Genomic DNA, 19729 nt, shown 5'->3' on the forward strand with positions numbered 1-19729 from the left:
AAAACGCTGAAATTAGTTTTCTTGTGTTCTAATAATATGGCTTTATACAAAGATTTAAGTCCCGCACTCTCAAAAATATTTGATCTCCATACAAACTTTCAACCCCTTTTTCACCTCCTCGGGGGATGAATTTTTAAAAACGCTAAATAGGTTTTTTGTTTTTTTAATAAAATACCTTTTTACGAAGTTTCAAGTTCCTAGCTTTAAATAAAATTTGAACCCTATACAAACTTTCAACCCCTTTTGGACCCTTATAGGGGATGAATTTTTAAAAACGCTGAAATTACTTTTCTCGTATTCTAATAATATGTCATTATACAAAGATTCAAGTCCCGTACTTACAAAAATGTTGACCTCCATACAAATTTTCAACCCCTTTTTCACCACCTTAAATGTTGAATTTTGAAAAACGCTGACAATAGTTTTCTTCTCTTTTAATGAAATAACTTTTTACGAAGTTACAAATTCGTAGCTTAAAATAAAGTTTAAATCCTATACAATCTTTTAACCCCTTTTTAACCATTTTAAGGGATGAATCTTTGAAAACGCTGAAATTACTTTTCTTCAGATCTAATAATATGGCTTTATACAAAGATTCAAGTCCCGCACTCTAAAAACTATTTGATCTTCGTACAAACTTTCAACCCCTTTTTCACCACCTCGGGGGATGAATTTTTAAAAACACTGAAATTAGTTTGTTTTTTAATTTAATACCTTTTTGCGAAGTTTCAAGGTCCTAGCTTAAAATAAAATTTGCACCCCAAGACAAAGTTTCATCCCCTTTTTTACCCCCTTAAGGGTTGAATTTCCTAAAACGTCGCAATTCCTTTTTTTTGTTTTCGGCTATTATGCCTATCTACAAAGTTTCAAAGCATTTGTAATGGATTCAAACTTTCAACCCCTTTTTAACCCTGTTAGGGGATGAATGATTAAAAACACTGAAATTACTTTTCCTATCTTATAATAATATACCCATATACAAAGTTTCAAGTCCCACACTCACAAAAATATTTGATCTCCATACAAACTTTCAACCCCTTTTTCACCACCTTGGGGGATGAATTTTCGAAAACGCTGAAATTAGTTTTCTTATTTTTTTATATAATACATTTTTACAAAGTTTCAAATTCCTAGCTTAAAATAAATCTTGAACACCATACAACCTTTCATCCCCTTTTTAACCCTTTTAAGGGATGATTTTTTAAAAACGCTGAAATTACTTTTCTTGAGTTCTAATAATATGGCTTTATACAAAGACTCAAGTCCCGTACTCTCAATAATATTTGATCTCCATACAAACTTTCAACCCCTTTTTCACCACCTCGGGGGATGAATTTTTAAAAACGCTGAAATTAGTTTTCTTGTTTTTTAATTTAATACCTTTTGGCAAAGTTTCAAGGTCCTAGCCTAAAATAAAATTTGCACCCCAAGACAAAGTTTCATCCCCTTTTTTACCCCCTTAGGGGTTGAATTTCCTAAAACGTCGCAATTACTTTATTTTGTAATCGGCTATTATGCCTTTCTAAGAAGTTTCAAAGCATTTGTAATGGATTCAAACTTTCAACCCCTTTTTAACCCTGTTAGGGGATGAAGTTTCAAAAACGCTGAAATTACTTTTCCTGTCTTATAATAATATACCCATATGCAAAGTTTCAAGTCCCACACTCACAAAAATATTTGATCTCCATACAAACATTCAACCCCTTTTTCACCTACCTTGGGGGATGAATTTTTGAAAACGCTGAAATTAGTTTTCTTATTTTTTTATATAATATATTTTCACAAAGTTTCAAATTCCTAGCTTAAATAAATCTTGAACCCCATACAACCTTTCATCCCCTTTTTAACCCTTTTAAGGGATGATTTTTTAAAAACGCTGAAATTACTTTTCTTGAGTTCTAATAATATGGCTTTATACAAAGACTCAAGTCCCGTACTCTCAATAATATTTGATCTCCATACAAACTTTCAACCCCTTTTTCACCACCTCGGGGGATGAATTTTTAAAAACGCTGAAATTAGTTTTCTTGTTTTTTAATTTAATACCTTTTTGCAAAGTTTCAAGGTCCTAGCCTAAAATAAAATTTGCACCCCAAGACAAAGTTTCATCCCCTTTTTTACCCCCTTAGGGGTTGAATTTCCTAAAACGTCGCAATTACTTTGTTTTGTAATCGGCTATTATGCCTTTCTAAAAAGTTTCAACGCATTTGTAATGGATTCAAATTTTCAACCCCTTTTTAACCCTGTTAGGGGATGAATTTTCAAAAACGCTGAAATTACTTTTCCTGTCTTATAATAATATACCCATATACAAAGTTTCAAGTCCCACACTCACAAAAATATTTGATCTCCATACAAACTTTCAACCCCTTTTTCACCACCTTGGGGGATGAATTTTCGAAAACGCTGAAATTAGTTTTCTTGTTTTTTAATATAATACATTTTCACAAAGTTTCAAATTCCTAGCTTAAACTAAAACTTGAACCCCATACAACCTTTCATCCCCTTTTTAACCCCCTTAGGGGTTGAATTTTTCAAAATCGCTTCTTATCTCTTGTACACTTTACAAATGCAAACTCGTGTCCAAATTTCAACTTTCTAGCTTTTGTAGTTTCGGCTCTGCGTTGATGAATCAGTCAGTCAGTCAGTCAGTCAGTCAGTCAGGACACTTGCATTTATATATATAGATTTTGAAAGCATTTGACACCAAACATTTTTACGAAGGTTGTTTTCACCTAAATATTATATTAATAAATTATATCTAGAAATTGATATAAATGAAAGATTTAAAATTAATAAAATTCATAAAATCATGGCTGTCCTTAAGAAATAGAGATTACGAAGTAATAACAGTAAATTGGTTTGTTTACGTTATCCGCAATTTATATTGAACTCCGCTACGAGTATAATTTTGGTTTTAACACACAAACAAATAAAATAGGTAAACAATCTAAAATGAGAAGTCTTCATCTAATTCGGTTGAGCATTTTAACTTTGGATATGATTCAACAGTTTTTATTATAGATTAGATAGATATTTCATTTTGAACTTAGGGCCCGATTCGGATTTTGCAATATACATCTATAAGATATCTTTTAGACATCACCAAGAGACGATATCGATATGTTTAAGATCTAACCTGTCAAATTTGACATTTGCGCGATTCTGGAGATACTCTTGAACGATTTCCACAAGATATGGCTTAGAGATCCAATTCACATCTACTAGACTTTATAAACTAAGTAAATGCATACAATCCATCCATACATATACAGCCACAAAGACAGACATACACACACACACACACACACACACACACTGGCTCCTTTATTTATTACTGCATGTCTGTACAACCCAGATATTTACCTAGTTCTATAAACAATTGATATATATGATCTTAATTGTATACATGTGTTATACTATTAGACTTAAACTAGTACTTGAAATTTTCGTGTAACAATCTGTTAATTAAGGAAGAGCGGTGTTGCCCAACACAGGCAAATTTTGCTTACCGGGCAGCACTATCCCCTACTTTATAAACACTTCTATATTTTACGAAAATAAATAATTTTAATTTTTAATTTTTTTTTTTTTTTTAGATATCTAATTCTATCTAACGTAAAAGTGACATTGGTTACCCGAATTGCGCTGCAAAAGAGAACTAGTTGAAATCTAAACTATAACGTATCCAGAATAGATCTAGTACGTGTCGTCTCTTGTGAATATCTTGAAGTTCGAATACGGCAGTTAGTCTTAATCGTAATAATAAACATGTAGGTAACCGATGTTGCTCCTGGTCGTCTCCGCGACGGCAGTTACAGGGGCCCATCTAGTGCGCGGCAAGTCACCATCTGCCTCGATAACTTGTGAACACATTGTTATGGCAGGTGTCCGTACGTCTTTGTAATACTCGTAACCCAGTCTCATAGTCCACCCAAACTTCAATCCATAGACCAGTATACTGTTCTCATTTTCTACAATAGTCCCAATGCCTGCTGAGACCGGTTCATGGGTGTCTATTGTTGCACCTGGGAACGGGTTCCAGCAGGCGTTCTACATGACATAAAAGCTCTCTAAGGGGCCTCTACGTGTTGGATCTGTTTCCCCACGCAAGCCTATCAAAAAACCGGGATTATAGGCCCGTGATATCCAAGGAGAAACATGTAACAACAAAACATGTTTTTTTTTCTAGATTTTGAGATTGAAGCCATGTAGGTAATTGTTTTTCAGTATAACCTCCATATTCAACTCGCAGAGTACGGCTAAACATTTTAAAGTACCTATCCTGTATCTATGTCCAATACACTACATTCACGTGTCTCTTAAAGGAAGACTCACGTCAGACCGGGCCGGGCCCGGGCCGAGGCATCCGACATGTCATTTTCTATGACAGCTGATCGGTGATCACGTGGTGCTTTCCATAGAAAACGATGGGCGCCGGAAGCTCCGGCCTGGCCCCGACCCGGTCTAGCGTGAGTCATCCTTTAATTGGTAATAGGATTTTAAGAAAGGTTTTATTACCCAAATTACGTTTTTATTAATTAGGGCAAGGGTTCTATGAAATTAAATCATAAATAGGTTAAAAAAGTATTTAGTTACCTATTTCAAACTTACGCTTATAAGTTATAATTGATAATTTAATAGCGTGTTGCGACACAATTTAATTAAATTAATACCTCAACAGCGACAACCTTAGCTCGGTCTGTATTCAATAAGGCGCGCAACTGACGTCCTCAGCGATCCGCTACGTCTTCAAAATGCACTACTTTTATTGAAACCGTCCGACTAGTGAAAACCCTATTATAACACCAAACAAAACTACACCTTACTCGCACCACCTAAGTCTCAAAATCAAGTTACCTTAATCCAAAATTCTCGTTTGATTAATTTTATCAGCGGATTTTATGAAATTGAGTTCTAAAACATTAATTTAAAGTATGTTTTCGCTTGGCGCTCATTCAAATGAAAATTCGTCCAATATTTGGTGGAACCGATTATGTAGTTATATGAAACTGACAAATAGAATAGGGGTGGATGACCTGTCTGGCGCGGTCGCCGAAAAGTTCCTGAAAGTTCCAATTGCTTATTGAGTCGTATCAGAAGAGACGTTGACATAGAGGGCAATTCAAATGTATATTTTGACATCAAAATGATGTCGTTTTGGTGTTATGAGCCGGTTTGTTTCGCTCGCACAGTAATGCTACTGCAGACGTAGTGGAAGCGCTGGTGGCCTAGCGGTAAGAGCATGCGACTTGCAATCCGGAGGTCGCGGGTTCGAACCCCGGCTCGTACCAATGAGTATATTTACCAGTCGCTTTTCGGTGAAGGAAAACATCGTGAGGAAACCGGACTAATCCCAATACGGGCCTAGTTTACCCTCTGGGTTGGAAGGTCAGATGGCAGTCGCTTTCGTAAAAACTAGTGCCCACGCCAATTACTGGGATTAGTTGCCAAGCGGACCCCAGGCTCCCATGAGCCGTGGCAAAATGCCGGGACAACGCGAGGAAAATGATGATGAGACGTAGTGGAATGGCAACCTGTCGCAGCATTACCATGGCAACTTAACACGTCTCCTCGCTGTGTCCCGCCTGGTGGTAAGTAGTCTCCGTAGCCTATGGACGCGTGCAAATCCAGAGGTGTTACATACGCGTTGCTGACCGTAGCACTCCGCAGCCACGTTGAGCTCTGGCAACCTTACTCACCGGCTGTATTGTAATGTAATGTAATGTAATGTAATGTAATGTAATGTAATGTAATGTAATGTAATGTAATGTAATGTAATGTAATTTAATGCAATTTGATGTAATGTAATGTAATGTAATGCAATGTAATGTTATGTCGCAACTACTGTTGTAAAAAAAATGTTGTGCGATATTGGAGCAAGCGCTGTCATTGTCAATTTGATAAAATGAGTGACGGATTAAGTCATAATAGCGGCAGTAATGCGGCGGCAAACGTCACTCATTTTATCAAGCAATTTGACAGATACAGCGGCGATATCAAAGTAATGTCGCAACTGCAGTTGTCATCCAAACGTCACCGTAACTATCAATTTCCTTTTCCATAAGAATACCAATTCTAGTTTTTTCTGACTGTTCGAATCGCCTTCACTTATCAAAGCTTTGGAATAATATCTTTGGTCGAAAAGTTTTCTAAGTATAAGTTATTATTGACTTAGTCCGAGTTTTGGATAAGGATGTAACGTTGGGAGTTTTCTATAGAATAAAGGTGATGTCCGAAATTGTCATTTTATATTGTACCATAGAGAAATATAGTAAGACAAGAGTGCTCACTCCACACATCAGTTCAGACTATTAATTTCAGTGTCTACATCTAGCATCGAGTAGCGGAACTATCAGTACTGCTACTTGACAATAGATGTAGCACCGACCGGAAAGTCTTATCTCAACAGCATAAGACTTTCCGGTCGGTGCTACATCTATTGTCAAATAGCAGTACTGATAGTTCCGCTACTCGATGCTAGATGCTAATAGTCTTTTTGGTACTAAAACTGATGTATGGAGTGAGCAATTGTACTAGCGACCTGCCCCGGCTTCGCACTAGTTAACACATTATACATAAACCTTCCTCTTGAATCACTCTATTAAAAAAAACGCATCAAAATCCGTTGCGTAGTTTTAAAGATCTAAGCATACATAGGGACAGACAGACTGCAGGAAGCAACTTTGTGTTATACTATGTAGTGATTGTCTCACCGCAATACTGCTAGAGTAATGTTGGTGGTCTGAATACAAACGGTACCTTTAGGTTGTTTTAATAAAATAAGTACAGTGTTTTAGAAGTTTGGAGTTGAGTCTACCTATATGAATAAATTCATGTGATATTGTTCTATAAATAAGTTACAAAGTTTCCTTGTTTGATGTAGGACTACTACATATATACATATATAGTCATGCCTATTTAAGTTTACTTAACCTTAAGGTAAACTTAAGTTTACCTGGGTATACCTTATACATATTAGTATTACCCAATTGAGTAAAACCCCAAAAATAAATCAACTTTAATTTGTATTCGGCGTATACCCGTATACATCTAGGTCTACACTGGGAGGGTAATGTCAGAAGTTACCCAGCAGTTACATTACCCAGCCAGTGTTGGGTAGACCTAGGTGTGTACGGGTAAACGCTGAATACAGATTAATGTTGTTTAAATTTTCGGACTTTACCCAAAAGGCTTGGGTAATACTAGGTAGTTAGTTAGTAGGTACACTTAAGTTTAATTAACCTTCTAACATTATCCGTAACACATACACCTACCTATGTACAATCATTATCTTTCCGTCGACATTCACAATAACTAAGTACCTGAGTTATTTTCCAGATTACAAATAAGCAGCTCAAATAAATCGACAAGAATAATAGTTTCGATTAAACACATACGTGAAACTATTAATTCATGGAAATAGTTCAAACAGCTCTTATAAAAACAACAATCGTATGATCAAAGATATCAAAACGCACCTGCGCTGTTGTTAAAATAGCATGTCGAGCTTTCGACTCCAGCGAGCTAGTATTTAGATAGTACTACAGTCGCCATCAGATATATCGGAGCGGCCAAGGTGCTCAAAAATAGCTGAACACGTACTCCTTCGTAGCTGAACACCTTGACAAGTCTGTATAAAGATAAAATATTTTTATTCGTGACGATCACAAAACATGTACGGACATGTACAGACACCAACAGCAAGAAAGGAAGAAATCAATAAGTGTGCATCACGAAATGGACCCAACTCAGCATAATAATTAATGCTATAGTGCCAGTGCTGGTCTTTCGTATGGCCCATTCGGTGATGCCACGACGGATAACACATAAAGATACAAAGAATAGAATACCTACTACAAAAAGATACACAAAAGGAATAATTAAAAAAAAAAACAGGGAATACAAAAAAAATACAAGATAAATAATTAAGAACACAAAATAAGACAAACACAAACATAGACAAAAATGTATAGTAACATTATGATCGCGACCATATCATGCGTCAACGCTTGCCTGCAGCTGTTAGCTGTATGCAAAAGTGTTAAGCAAATAGTATTGCTGACTGTACCAAGGTACGAGTATGAAGCTCGTACGTTAACTTAATTTGCAGCTGTAGGGGGGGGGGGGGGGGGGGATTTGGCCCTACTCACTAAACCCACTCCGGCGTTTCACCCAGTTTGCCGTTCGTGAGGACGAACTGGGATCGATGTCATTCCACCACGGATTGAGGGTTGTCCTAAGGGATGAGTATGATGAGAGCGACGTAAATAAATCAACAACTTCAGACTTAACAGGTACCTACCAAATAAATGAGGTACTTAATTAACCCAATAATGAAATAAGAGTACTCATGAGCCCTCCTAAATAAGAATCCTCGTTATCCCTATATCAAATCATTAAGTCAGAGCCAAAGAGAATTTGAAGTAGAGGCGTATTGTCGAAGTAAATTTTGTAGCCACAGTTAATTTCTTCTTCTTCCTCGCGTTTTCCGGGCATTTTTGGGTCCGCTTGACAACTAAACACACCACAGCCACTGAAAATTTACCTACTGTAAACTTTAGACACATGATTAAAACTTTTAGAACGCCATTTCTATTTGATACTCATTCTTTCACTGATAATGTGTTGTTAAATATCGGAAAGTAGCGCCATCTTCTTTATATTATAGACACTTACACAGCAACACTTGGTTACAAAGTGTAAGATATTACAATACCTATTTATGTCTCTTGTTCATGATTTTAATTTACTATATTGATCTTTAAATTAGTATATTATCTCTTTGCCCGAGATACAGGATTATATTCCTAGTTCAGGCGCACGTAAAAATGTACGTAATATGCAAAAGTTCACGCATAATGTAACATTAGCAATAAGGTTTTCTCAATAAATTATTCTTATTCTTATTCTTATCTTTTCGAGCGAGGATACCATAACTTTTGGCCTATTATACTCGTGTAGAACACATATCAGTGAAAGAATAAGGATCAAAGTCAAATGGCGTTCTAAAAGTTTTAATCATGTGTCGAAAGATGGCAGTAAATTTACTGTGACTACAAAATTTACTTTGACAATCCGCCTCTATACTAAATTATCTTTGGTCAGAGCCATTATAGCTTGTTAGGCTTGTTAAATGAAGCACCCTGCTCAAAGAGCGTCCTTAATGATTCGGCCTGAATTTCACTGATTGGTTGAGTGGAATAAGGTGGTATGGCACCCGACAAGGCGTATAAAAATAAATAATTTATAGTTAGAGTACATCTGGTGCCCCATTACGACACCCTGTGCTATAATAAGCACATTAAGTAACTGCGTCGAAAATTTAAAGGGCCATTATGTACCTACTGTAAAACGTTGTACCTACGATGTACGTGCGAATGGTATTTTTTTTATTTTTCGCACTTGTATAGTAAATAATAATTATTTTATTACTCCCGTTTACATAATTGGGTTAGTAAATAAATAATTTTTATTACTAAGCTTTAAGTTTGAAATGCATGTCGTGACATTTTTTTAAATAATAATGTTTATTTAGTACTTACCTCCGGGTAAGTGTTGTGTTCGAAAATAAAAATAAATTATTACTTCGCTTGAAGTTTAAAATGCAAGAACGGTAATTTTTTGAAGCTGGCCATTTGCTTCTTGCAACGCATAAATTGTGGCATTATGGAAGGCCAAGTTTTTTTAAGAAAAATTCTGTATAATAATATGTATCTGACGTGTCACTGTCTGTATTATGTACCTATGTAATTCGTTCAATTCATTCACTTGCAATGCACTTCAGCTGTTGCTTGCTGAAAACTGTCTTGGGCGCAAACATCTGGACGAAGTAGAAGACTATACTAGGACAGGAGAGGCAAACGAAAACTGTTTCGCCAAAATGACTTATAGCTTTCAAGACTTTTATTATTTTATCCATGTTAGTCCGTAAGGTAGTAGGTATCTGCCTTTGTTGTCTGATAATAAATGATTTTTTTTTTTATTTGATTTAAATATAACACACGCTGATGCAAGCCGGTGCACTATGGAAAAGATGTCTCGAACTTTTATTATTCTATAAGCAGGCAGGCAGTTGTGACTACTGAAATTGCCCTTATCCAGTAATCATTAGAATAGAATAGAATAGAATAGAATATTTTTTATTGACAAAAGAAAACGATCTTACAGATACATGGACACAGGTGGATCCCAAACTAGGCTATGCCTGTGACTTGGGCTCCTAGAATGCAATTGACGTTAGAAAAGTTTACAGAAAATATTACCGACATTTAAATAACTAAGAATTAGTATAAAAGGAAAAGTTAAAGTTAGGTTCACTAATTTAAGAAGAGATTAACTAAATTAAGAGGAAGCTTACAACTAGTTACTAACTAACTAATTAATTTACAAATTAAAGTTGAGTGAGGATGTGTGAGTGAGCGTGAGCGTGTGTGTGTGTGTGTATGTGTGTGTGTGTGTGTGTGTGTGTGTCTGTGTGTGTGTGTGTGTATTTGTAAACATGGGTGTGGGGTAGAGAGGGACACGTGATAGTTATGGATAAATGTTTCTTAAGAAGCGTTCAGTCTCGTGATAGTTCCAGTCCAAGCATGTTTTGGTCACGGCAATGTTTACTTCTCTTTCAGTCATTTTATGGAAGTCAAAAATCTTGCAGAACTTGTTGTAAAGGAACGGTTTTAGGTAGGAACTGAAACGTCTACAGAAACTAGTTTTCGTGAGCATTAATGGTATCCTAAAGCAACGATTTCGGAGCCTGTTAAATTCAGCCGGTCCTGCTGAGTGCGGGGCCTCACGGTGGGCCCTGGTGACAATTTTTACCAGAAAGAGTTTTCTAACACTAAGTACGCCGGCCTCCCTGAAAAGACTGTCCGTTGAAAAAAGTGGCGACTTCTTGAGCATAACTTTAAGGACTGACCGCTGCGCGCGCTCTAAACTAATCAATGAAGAGGATGCTGAGCCCCCCCCCCACGCCAAGATACAATATGTTAGAACCGACTGACAAAGCGCAAAATATACTAGTTTTAAGAGCCAACAGGAGATAAGATTTAAATATTTTAGGTAAATATACCCGTCTCGCTAACGGAAGCGGCTCCTAAAACTCGTGCGATAAGGACAAGGCGAAAAATCCTGCGTAAAAATATCAAAAATCGAGGTTTCGTACTCGACTGTTTCCTCCTCCAAAACTTAACCAATCGTAACCAAATTTGGAAATCTAAATGATTATGACATTATCTGTGTCGGACCGTTTTGCTTTTTTGACTAATTGATGACAGTTTTGAATAGCACGCCTCCCATTGCGGCATAGTCAATTAGGCCATTTTGGTCATTTTTGAAGGGCTCTAGCGCCTTAAAAAACAAAAATATCAAAAAAAGCAAAACGGTCCGACACATCTGTGACAATAATAATCATTGACAATATTAATCTGTGTTGAAAAAATCATTGCTCTAGCTTCAAAACCCACGGAGGAAACAGTCGAGTACGTTTGTATGGAGAAATGACCACTCCTGTTGGCTCTTAAGGTTTCTCTATCGGCAACATCTCTCAGTAATTTCATCGTCCCCAAGTCGACCCGCGAAAAATAATCACCGTGTCGTCAGCGTAATTAATCATATCAGCGTTTTGCATTTTTATTGAGGCCAGATCATTTAAGTATACTAAAAACAACATTGACAGTTGTCATTGACAAGTGCTTGCCTAATTTATTTTTAAACTGGTTCACATTTTGTGCTGAAACCCATCTTCAGGGAGTTCGTTCCAAGCCCTCACTACTCGATTGCTCAAAAAGTGTTTGTATGGGTTACTGTGGGACCTATGTCTTTCTAACTTTAAGTGACGACCTCTCAGACGGGTGTTGTTATTGCGCTTATGAAAATCCTTGAGGTCCCAGACAGTATTTTATACATCTATTCACTCCACATTCTCTGCTGTGAACTTGGCTTGATACACTACGTGTCCAAACATTTTACGTAAAATAGTCCGATCACTAGAGATTCTAAACCCCCTAAATGTTCAGTAATACCAAAAGCCTAAAATAAACGCATTAGGCCTGACAGCCGTCGAGCCCCATCAGCCCTATTGGATTTATTATATTTCTTCGACAGGCTTTTAAGAGCCGTCGGTCAAAACGGATAATAAATTACAATACAAACATGCTCGGGAATATAAGCCTTAAGTAAGTAATAATAAAACTCAGAATCGCTTATCGATTGCTTGGCAACAATGATGAAATGTAGGTAACTAGTGGGTTTGCTATAGAGAGTATCGTCGCTGTGCCTACAAAAGTCGCTATGTGATTTTTGTCGGTTTTTAGGTTTTAATGCCATTTTGAACCTTATTTCTATACGTATATGCTCCAAAAACAGCGTGGAGCTTATTTCAATATTTAAGGATTTAACAAATACGAGATGTGATGCCTATACAATGAATGCTCTTCCTATAATCGCTAACTGGAATAAATCACATAACTACATTAGCTTATTTGAACGGCAATTATAGACGTGCACTCGCTATGTGATTCTTGGCACATAGCGATATTTTCTACAAGTTTATTGAAAAATTATTAGATGCGCTTGCGCCCGATATGTAGTTCCTCGCACATAGCGATATTTTTGTACTAGTTGGAGTCGATGCTATGTTTCGAGACCGTGCGTTTTTTGACTCATGGCGGAATTTTCTTATAACAATCCAGTATCCAGTCAACCGTATGTTATAGGTACTTTTACTTACCCTCAAGTTGTATAAATAATTGAGTTTAGTGTTTTCGTTAAAAGTTGTTGGCAGTTTTAAAGGTAAGTGAATGGAAAATTACATAAAACATGTAATAATGTTAACGCAATGTAATTTATAACATGAACATTTATACAATTTAGAAACACAACACCAGACTGAATCACTCAACAGCAAACATCTCAACACCCAGTGACGAAATGCAGTGGCAACTAAATTTCTTTGAGTGTTTATTTGAGTCCCGTGCAAGCGAAAGATTATATAATAGATTCACGTTATTCAACATTAGTGGAAGTTCGAAGCAACGCCGTAAGTTGAGAGACAAGCCTTGTAATCATGGAGCAGCTCAAATATCTGTCAGAAGTTGTTCATGTGCTGCTGTAAATGACAAGATCCGGAATGATACATTTGAGTATTTTTGGCAATTATCGACATGGGGCGCTAAGAAAAATCATACATAAATGTTTCAAGTATAAAACATATTGCGACTTGCGAAGACGAAAATCTTCCACAGTTGTACATCAAGACTTTTGGATTTGATTGCTATTTACCAGGCTAAAATGGTATGGAAATACGAGTCTGTAAGGAGATGTTTCTAGATATATTTGATTTAAAAAAATATACCTTACAGGTATGGATTCATTCTACTTGTGGCCGTATTGAACCAGATGATATAGGTAGCAAGAAAATTCGAGGAGTAGGATTTTAACACCTCTGATAATTTAGCGATATTAACTAAACCACTCAGATTTGACTCTGTTAATAAGTGGCTGGAATAGGTATATACCAAGTCACTACTGTCGACCAAATAGTACCAAAATATTTTATGTAGAAGAGTCGTTTGAATCCTTTACTCGTATGCATACTGTGTATACTACATACTTGGTGCCAAGAACAAAATAAGTATGCTATTGGGAGAAAGAAGTTGAAAGAAATATTAGACGACAACAAAATTTCAATTTACAAGCCACGTAAATACCGCTGTGACCCTTGTGTTGGCTACAAGCAAGGAAATATTAATAGTAGTACCTACCTAGTTATAATAAAAAAGTACGTAAACTATTCATTCGCGATTAAACTTTAATATATTGACTTACATTTTTTTTTCTGTTTTATTACTTTTATTGAACGCCCGCATCATTTTATTAAATAACCATGTGACGATAAAGCACACAAATTGTATAAGGTCCTTAATAATTAAATCTAGCCATGTACAAGTAAGACACTTAGATGTTATTTATGACTCAAACAAAAATCGCTATGTAACATATTTATGAAAAAGTATTTTTTTCACGCTATTGAAACTAAAATATAATTTCAGGTAATTCCGTAAGGTATGTTAAAGTGCAAATACTTTTATCATAAAAATATTGATTTGTATATGTTCAATAATTATCGAAATAAACAGTTTTTTGTGTCTCCTGAAAAGTAGGTTAAAAACACATGGCGACTTTTGCACGCACAGCGACGGTATGCGAATCTGCATGTAACGTATTACCTACGTAGTGGCAGGCTCGGCAACCTTTTTTTTTACAGCCTAACCTAGCCTAGCCTATCTATAAGATAACTTTACGAAATCCATGAAAAGTTAAGGGTTTCAGTTTTATGACTAATTATAATATGACAAACAATAAATTATGACTTAAAACTTTATGGGAAACAAAGGGACCTCGTTTCAGGACGCATAGACAAAACAGAACCAAATGATTTAAACTAACACGATTCTCACTCATACTTTTATAACTAACACGGGACTAAATCGCGTAAGGCGTAAAAGTATGAGAACCAAATGAATAGAATATAATAGAATAGAATAGTTATTCGTAAGCACATAAACGAGACAATACATAATATAAAAGAAAACATGAAATAAGATTGAAATACCACGAAATGGCCTCATCTCAGCATGTTGCTGGTGGCTTCCAGCGCTGATCTTCCGATGAGACTATCAAGTGAGAGGAATCACGGAGGGTAACAGACAAGAAGAAAAATACATCAAAATAGTAACATACAGTGAACAAATAGTTAAATAAGAAAAAGTTACACAGCAAGAAGATACAACACAGCGACTATATTAAATTAAGACTAAATTTATACCTACATATAAGCATCGTGCTCACAACACTGTATCGCTGTAATGACGCAAAAGATTCCTAATAGAAAATATTAGCTACAAGATATCGGGTCGGGTATCAACCTAGCCCAGCAAACAAATGGACACTCAAACAACCCGTTACTAATATGTGCTCAGTGCTCAGTCAATCGGTTTCTAGTGATGTGACGATAGTCAAAACCAAAAACTGGCATCTTGTTAAACTTGTGTCTTAGTATTTGTAAAACTTTGTCTTTATTATAGTGACACAGTAAACTAAAGGACATTTCTAAAAGTTTGCTTATTATTGCGGCTTTGCAGGGTTAACAAATTATACATAAACCTTCCTCTTGAATTACTCATCTATTAAAAAAACTATTGCGTAGTTTTAAAGATCTAAGCTTACATAGGGACAGACAGACAGCGGGAAGCGACTTTGTTTTATACTATGTAGTGATGATGTCCGTGTCTCACGCACGGAAGTTTTGTTATTAAAATGTTTTAAAAGTTGTTTATTTTGTTTCAGTTGCACGTGAATCGTGATTACCGTGAACACGGGATGACAGCTCCAGAGGTAATTAATTGGTTTTTAATTATTATTTTTTTGAACAAGGTGTATTAATAAAAACCATAATCATATTTTTTTGTAGGTAGTAAGATAAGGTAAGATAAAGATAAAAGATAGTTTATTCAAGTAGGCATAATTACAATGCGCTTATGAACGTCAAATAAAGCTAGGTAGACCGGCTCCAACCCTACACCTCTGCCCCGAGAAGATTTAAGTCCCCTGGTCAGTATTAATTTTAGGTTACTGTTTATTTTAAGTTTGTTATTAAATATGTTTATGGTTTTAACAAATACACCGTCTTTAATTATAAGTATATTTTTACAACACCTGTAGGTACTAACTCTATTTATTTTACCATTTGAAAGCAATGTGCAAAGTTGCCATTTACCCTCTAGAGTGAAAGATAATTTTATTAAAAAAATATTTGGTTCCTCACGTTGGCTAGAATGGTATACTTATATCTGATGATTTTGAATGATAATTAAATAGGATTTTGGATGGACTATTTATTTAATTTATATACTCGTATTTTGGATATTTACATTGGACGCGATTCTACGGCGGCCGCTAAACCTCCTAATTTTATTTAGGCGTCGCTAAACCACTTTGCTATTCTATGAGCAGCTGTCATAATCAAATGACAACACCAATTTGAATCTGACGTTTCTTAATTTAGGCGGTCTATTCAATTTAGGTTTAGCTGCTTAAATGCTATTCAGTACATGTCTTTTTTAAACAAAAACATAGAAACGTCAAGCTAAACTGACTAATTTTAGCGGCGAATAAAATAGTCCCGTTTAAAATACGATAACACAAAAAAGTCAAGTTTTGCAGAATTTCTTGTTCGAAATGGATGAAGAATACGTCATAGCTGCTGTGGTGGCCGAAGAGAGGGAGTATGGCGAGGGCGAGGGTGAAAAAATGTATTTGAAGAGGTTGCGAGACGGGTCTAACCCATTTGACCGGTCCGAGCGGAAGTTCCGTAAATTGTTTAGGCTGTCGCGGGCCATGGGCCGTCACGTAGTGGACACTCTGTGTGAAGGCGATGCGCTACGAGCGGGGACGGTGCCACCACATTTAAAGGTCCTAAGTGCACTGAACTTTTTTGCCCATGGCAGCTACCAGACTGCTGTGGGAGAAATTAATATACTAGCTCAAAGTCAGCCAACAATAAGCCGCAGTCTGGCAGATGTGTGTCCTGTTATTATAGAAAGGTTGACCCCACAGTGGATCAAATTCCCAGTGACCAGACTGGAGAAAGACAGGGCAATGCGGGAGTTCCAGGACAATTTTGGAATGCCATATACATTGGGTGCGGTAGATGGGAGTCACATCCCTATACACAAACCCCCAAATAACCACCCTATAGCCCCGGGTAATATTTTCTACAACAGAAAAGGGTTTTATAGTATAAATTGTCAAGTGGTGTGCGATGCCACAGGTCGGATCACTAGCGTAAACCCTAACTTTCCGGGTTCAACCCATGATGCTGCTGTTTGGAGGAGCAGCAATGTGCACCAGCACCTCGAAGGGCAGTATCTTCAGAACCAAGCGATGGAGTGGCTTCTTGGGGACAAAGGCTACCCACTTCTCCCGTGGCTGATGACACCTCATCCTGACCCAGTTGCCGAGTCACCAGAGGCAAGATTTAATAGGTGCCATGCACAGGCGAGAGGGGTCATAGAGATGTGCTTTGGAGTATTAAAAAACAAATTTAGATGCCTTCATCGCCACCGAACGCTGCATTACAGTCCAGAAAAAGCTGCCAAAATTATAATATCATGCTGCACAATTTATAATATGATTAATGAATTAGAAATTAATCATGATTCAGACAGCAGTGACGATTCTGAGAGTGACGAAGACATCACAGATCTAAGTGAAGTAGAGGAGGATGATGAAGAACAGAATGATCCTGAAGATCTCCCACAACAACCAGAGAATGATGTCAATTTTTTTAATGAAGCCCGTGGACGACGTGCATTTTTAATTAATAGATTTTTTAATTGATTAAAACATCAACTGTTTTTTTTATTTGATTTGTCGGCCTGTTTAGCCTAGTTGGTAGTGACGCTGCCTATGAAGCTGGAGGAGAGAAAACATTTGTTCCTGAGACTTGGATGTTTTCTATGTATACATGTCTATAATATATCATCGTCTAGTACCCACTACAAGCCTCATTGAGCTTACTATGAGACTAGTTCGACTTGCGTAAAAAAATGCTTTCTAATATTTATGTATTAAAAACAAAGTTAACACTATCATAGTCTTTTATTACTTATTACAATTACAGTTTGGTACATTCCTTCATAACTTATAGTTTAAGTAATATTTTGAAATAAATCTTGCCATCTCTGTGTAAATTAAAATGAGCCTTAAGGCAAATCAAGTTATTGTTTTTCGCTTATTAGGATATGCCTAGAAAAATATTTGAAAGCTGACAAAATGTTCTACATTCTATACTGGAAACAGGTTTTTTTTGGGAAATTTAGACCCATTTGTGGAGCGATATTTCATTCTGATAGCAGTATATAGGTAAAAGTACTGCTATCAGTCTATACCGTCGAGTTCATTATGAGCATTTCCAAGGTTTCAAACATAAATGTACGTAGTAAGGTACAAATACTTATATCTAAACAGATTATTTTAAATATTTATCTGAGCAAGCCTCTCAATAATGCTTAAGCAACTGGAAAATAATAAATGTCTGTATTGTAGAGCAATGGTTCTTAGACATGTTTTATCATTATCAAATCGGTCCAGCCGTTTTTGAGGAAAATGTTGTTCTTTGAAATGAAAATGTCAGGGGCTTACCAACTTTCCTGAGTTGGTTAGTTATTTAAATCATCATCATCATATCAGCTGATGGACGTCCACTGCTGGACGTAGGCCTCCCCTCGTTTCAATATCTAACGTTAAATTTAAATCACAGTTATTTACGAGTGGCACTAGTGCACACATTACAGACTTCCAGGGGTCTCCAGAGCTTCCGGAACTACGTTGTTTTGAGATTGGGGTACCTGCATTTGTCTCTAGCTGTCAATATAACGAATTCTCATATCAATAACCTAACCTAAATTTAAAATTTAAAAAACCCCCGACCAAAAATAACAAACGACCTGATGACCTGAACCGATTTCCACCAAACATAGCTAAGAACACTCTCGACTGATATACCTTTCAAACAAAAAAAAACCGCATTAAAATCGGATCATCCGTTTGGGAGCTACGATGCCACAAGGACACATACACATTTACGCACACAGACACGTCAAACTTATAACACCCCGTCGTTTTTGCGTCGGGGGTTAAAAAGGGTAAGCAGCGCGCTCGTGATTGTTTTTGAAATCAGAATCGTCCACGTGGGCTTGTTTGCCACGGTTGTAGTTTAACCATTTGGGCGCCAACGACGTATATATCCGCACCATCGGTTCAACGCCAACGACGGATATATCGGTCACTGCGACGTGTTTGATATTTTGATGTCATGGCGTGTGAGTGCCACCTATTTGTATTTGACAGAGCGTTGAAAAGAAAAGATTACAATAAAATTAAAATGAAATATCGCTTCCTTACAAATAAAACAAATTATCAATATACAAAATAAAATTACTAAGTATTAACAAATCATTACTGCAGCCTACAGGTCGAAACGCACAGAGCAGGCGCGGCACGGTGCGGCGCGGAGGCGGTTTTGCATTTTTGATCTTTCCGAAACTATCGACTGTCATTACTGCTTCATTTTTTGATAGGACGTCCCCCGGACCGCGTTGGCTTCACCAAAAAACCGTCTCCGCCACGCAACGACGCTGTGCCGCGCTCTGTGCTTTTCAAGCTTACATCATGAATTTAGGGGTCAAGCTGACCTCTCAGGGTCGGGTACTCTTAGGTTGTTTACCTCCTAAGAACCCCAAACTGACAACTAAAATTCCGCTCCATGCAATCTATAATGATTTTAGAAAATAGAATGGCCTACTATTTTCATTTATAGATAAAATGTTTCAAACATAACAATTTAAATAGATAAATTTGATTTCTGGGCCACTTCGTACGTTGTCACAGTGATAATAATAAGAGATCTCTAACAGCTTCAAATTGATTTTCACTGTGACAAGGTACGAAGTGGCCCAGAAATCAATTTGGTCGACCGTACTTGCAAAATTGCAACTCTATTCCGCTTGTTGTTGGTAAATCAAAATGTCACTAGTTTTGCAAGTAAACGCTAGTTTTCCGCTTCACTTTACATACGAACGTAAAAGTACGTCGTTCTCAATTGAAAACAGACCATCAAAGTCAATAAAGATTTGTAGATATATTCTAAAAACGAGTACATGTGGTTTGT

The 19729-nt window shown here is 36.6% G+C and overlaps 2 protein-coding genes across 2 annotated transcripts in view; both read left to right on the plus strand.

Moving 5' to 3' along the window:
• The window catches only part of LOC134648615 (somatostatin receptor type 2), a 358966-nt gene that overhangs the window by 305967 nt on the left and 33270 nt on the right, over positions 1-19729 (plus strand). The gene's annotated exons all lie outside the window — the stretch shown is intronic.
• LOC134649109 (putative nuclease HARBI1) lies at positions 16237-19234 on the plus strand. The gene is made up of 2 exons (XM_063503825.1): positions 16237-17365; positions 19140-19234. The coding sequence occupies exons 1-2, from the start codon at positions 16237-16239 to the stop codon at positions 19232-19234; spliced, it is 1224 nt and encodes a 407-aa protein (XP_063359895.1).

Source organism: Cydia amplana, chromosome 6 (genome assembly GCF_948474715.1).
Source record: "Cydia amplana chromosome 6, ilCydAmpl1.1, whole genome shotgun sequence".
In the NCBI taxonomy this organism is placed as follows: domain Eukaryota; kingdom Metazoa; phylum Arthropoda; class Insecta; order Lepidoptera; family Tortricidae; genus Cydia; species Cydia amplana.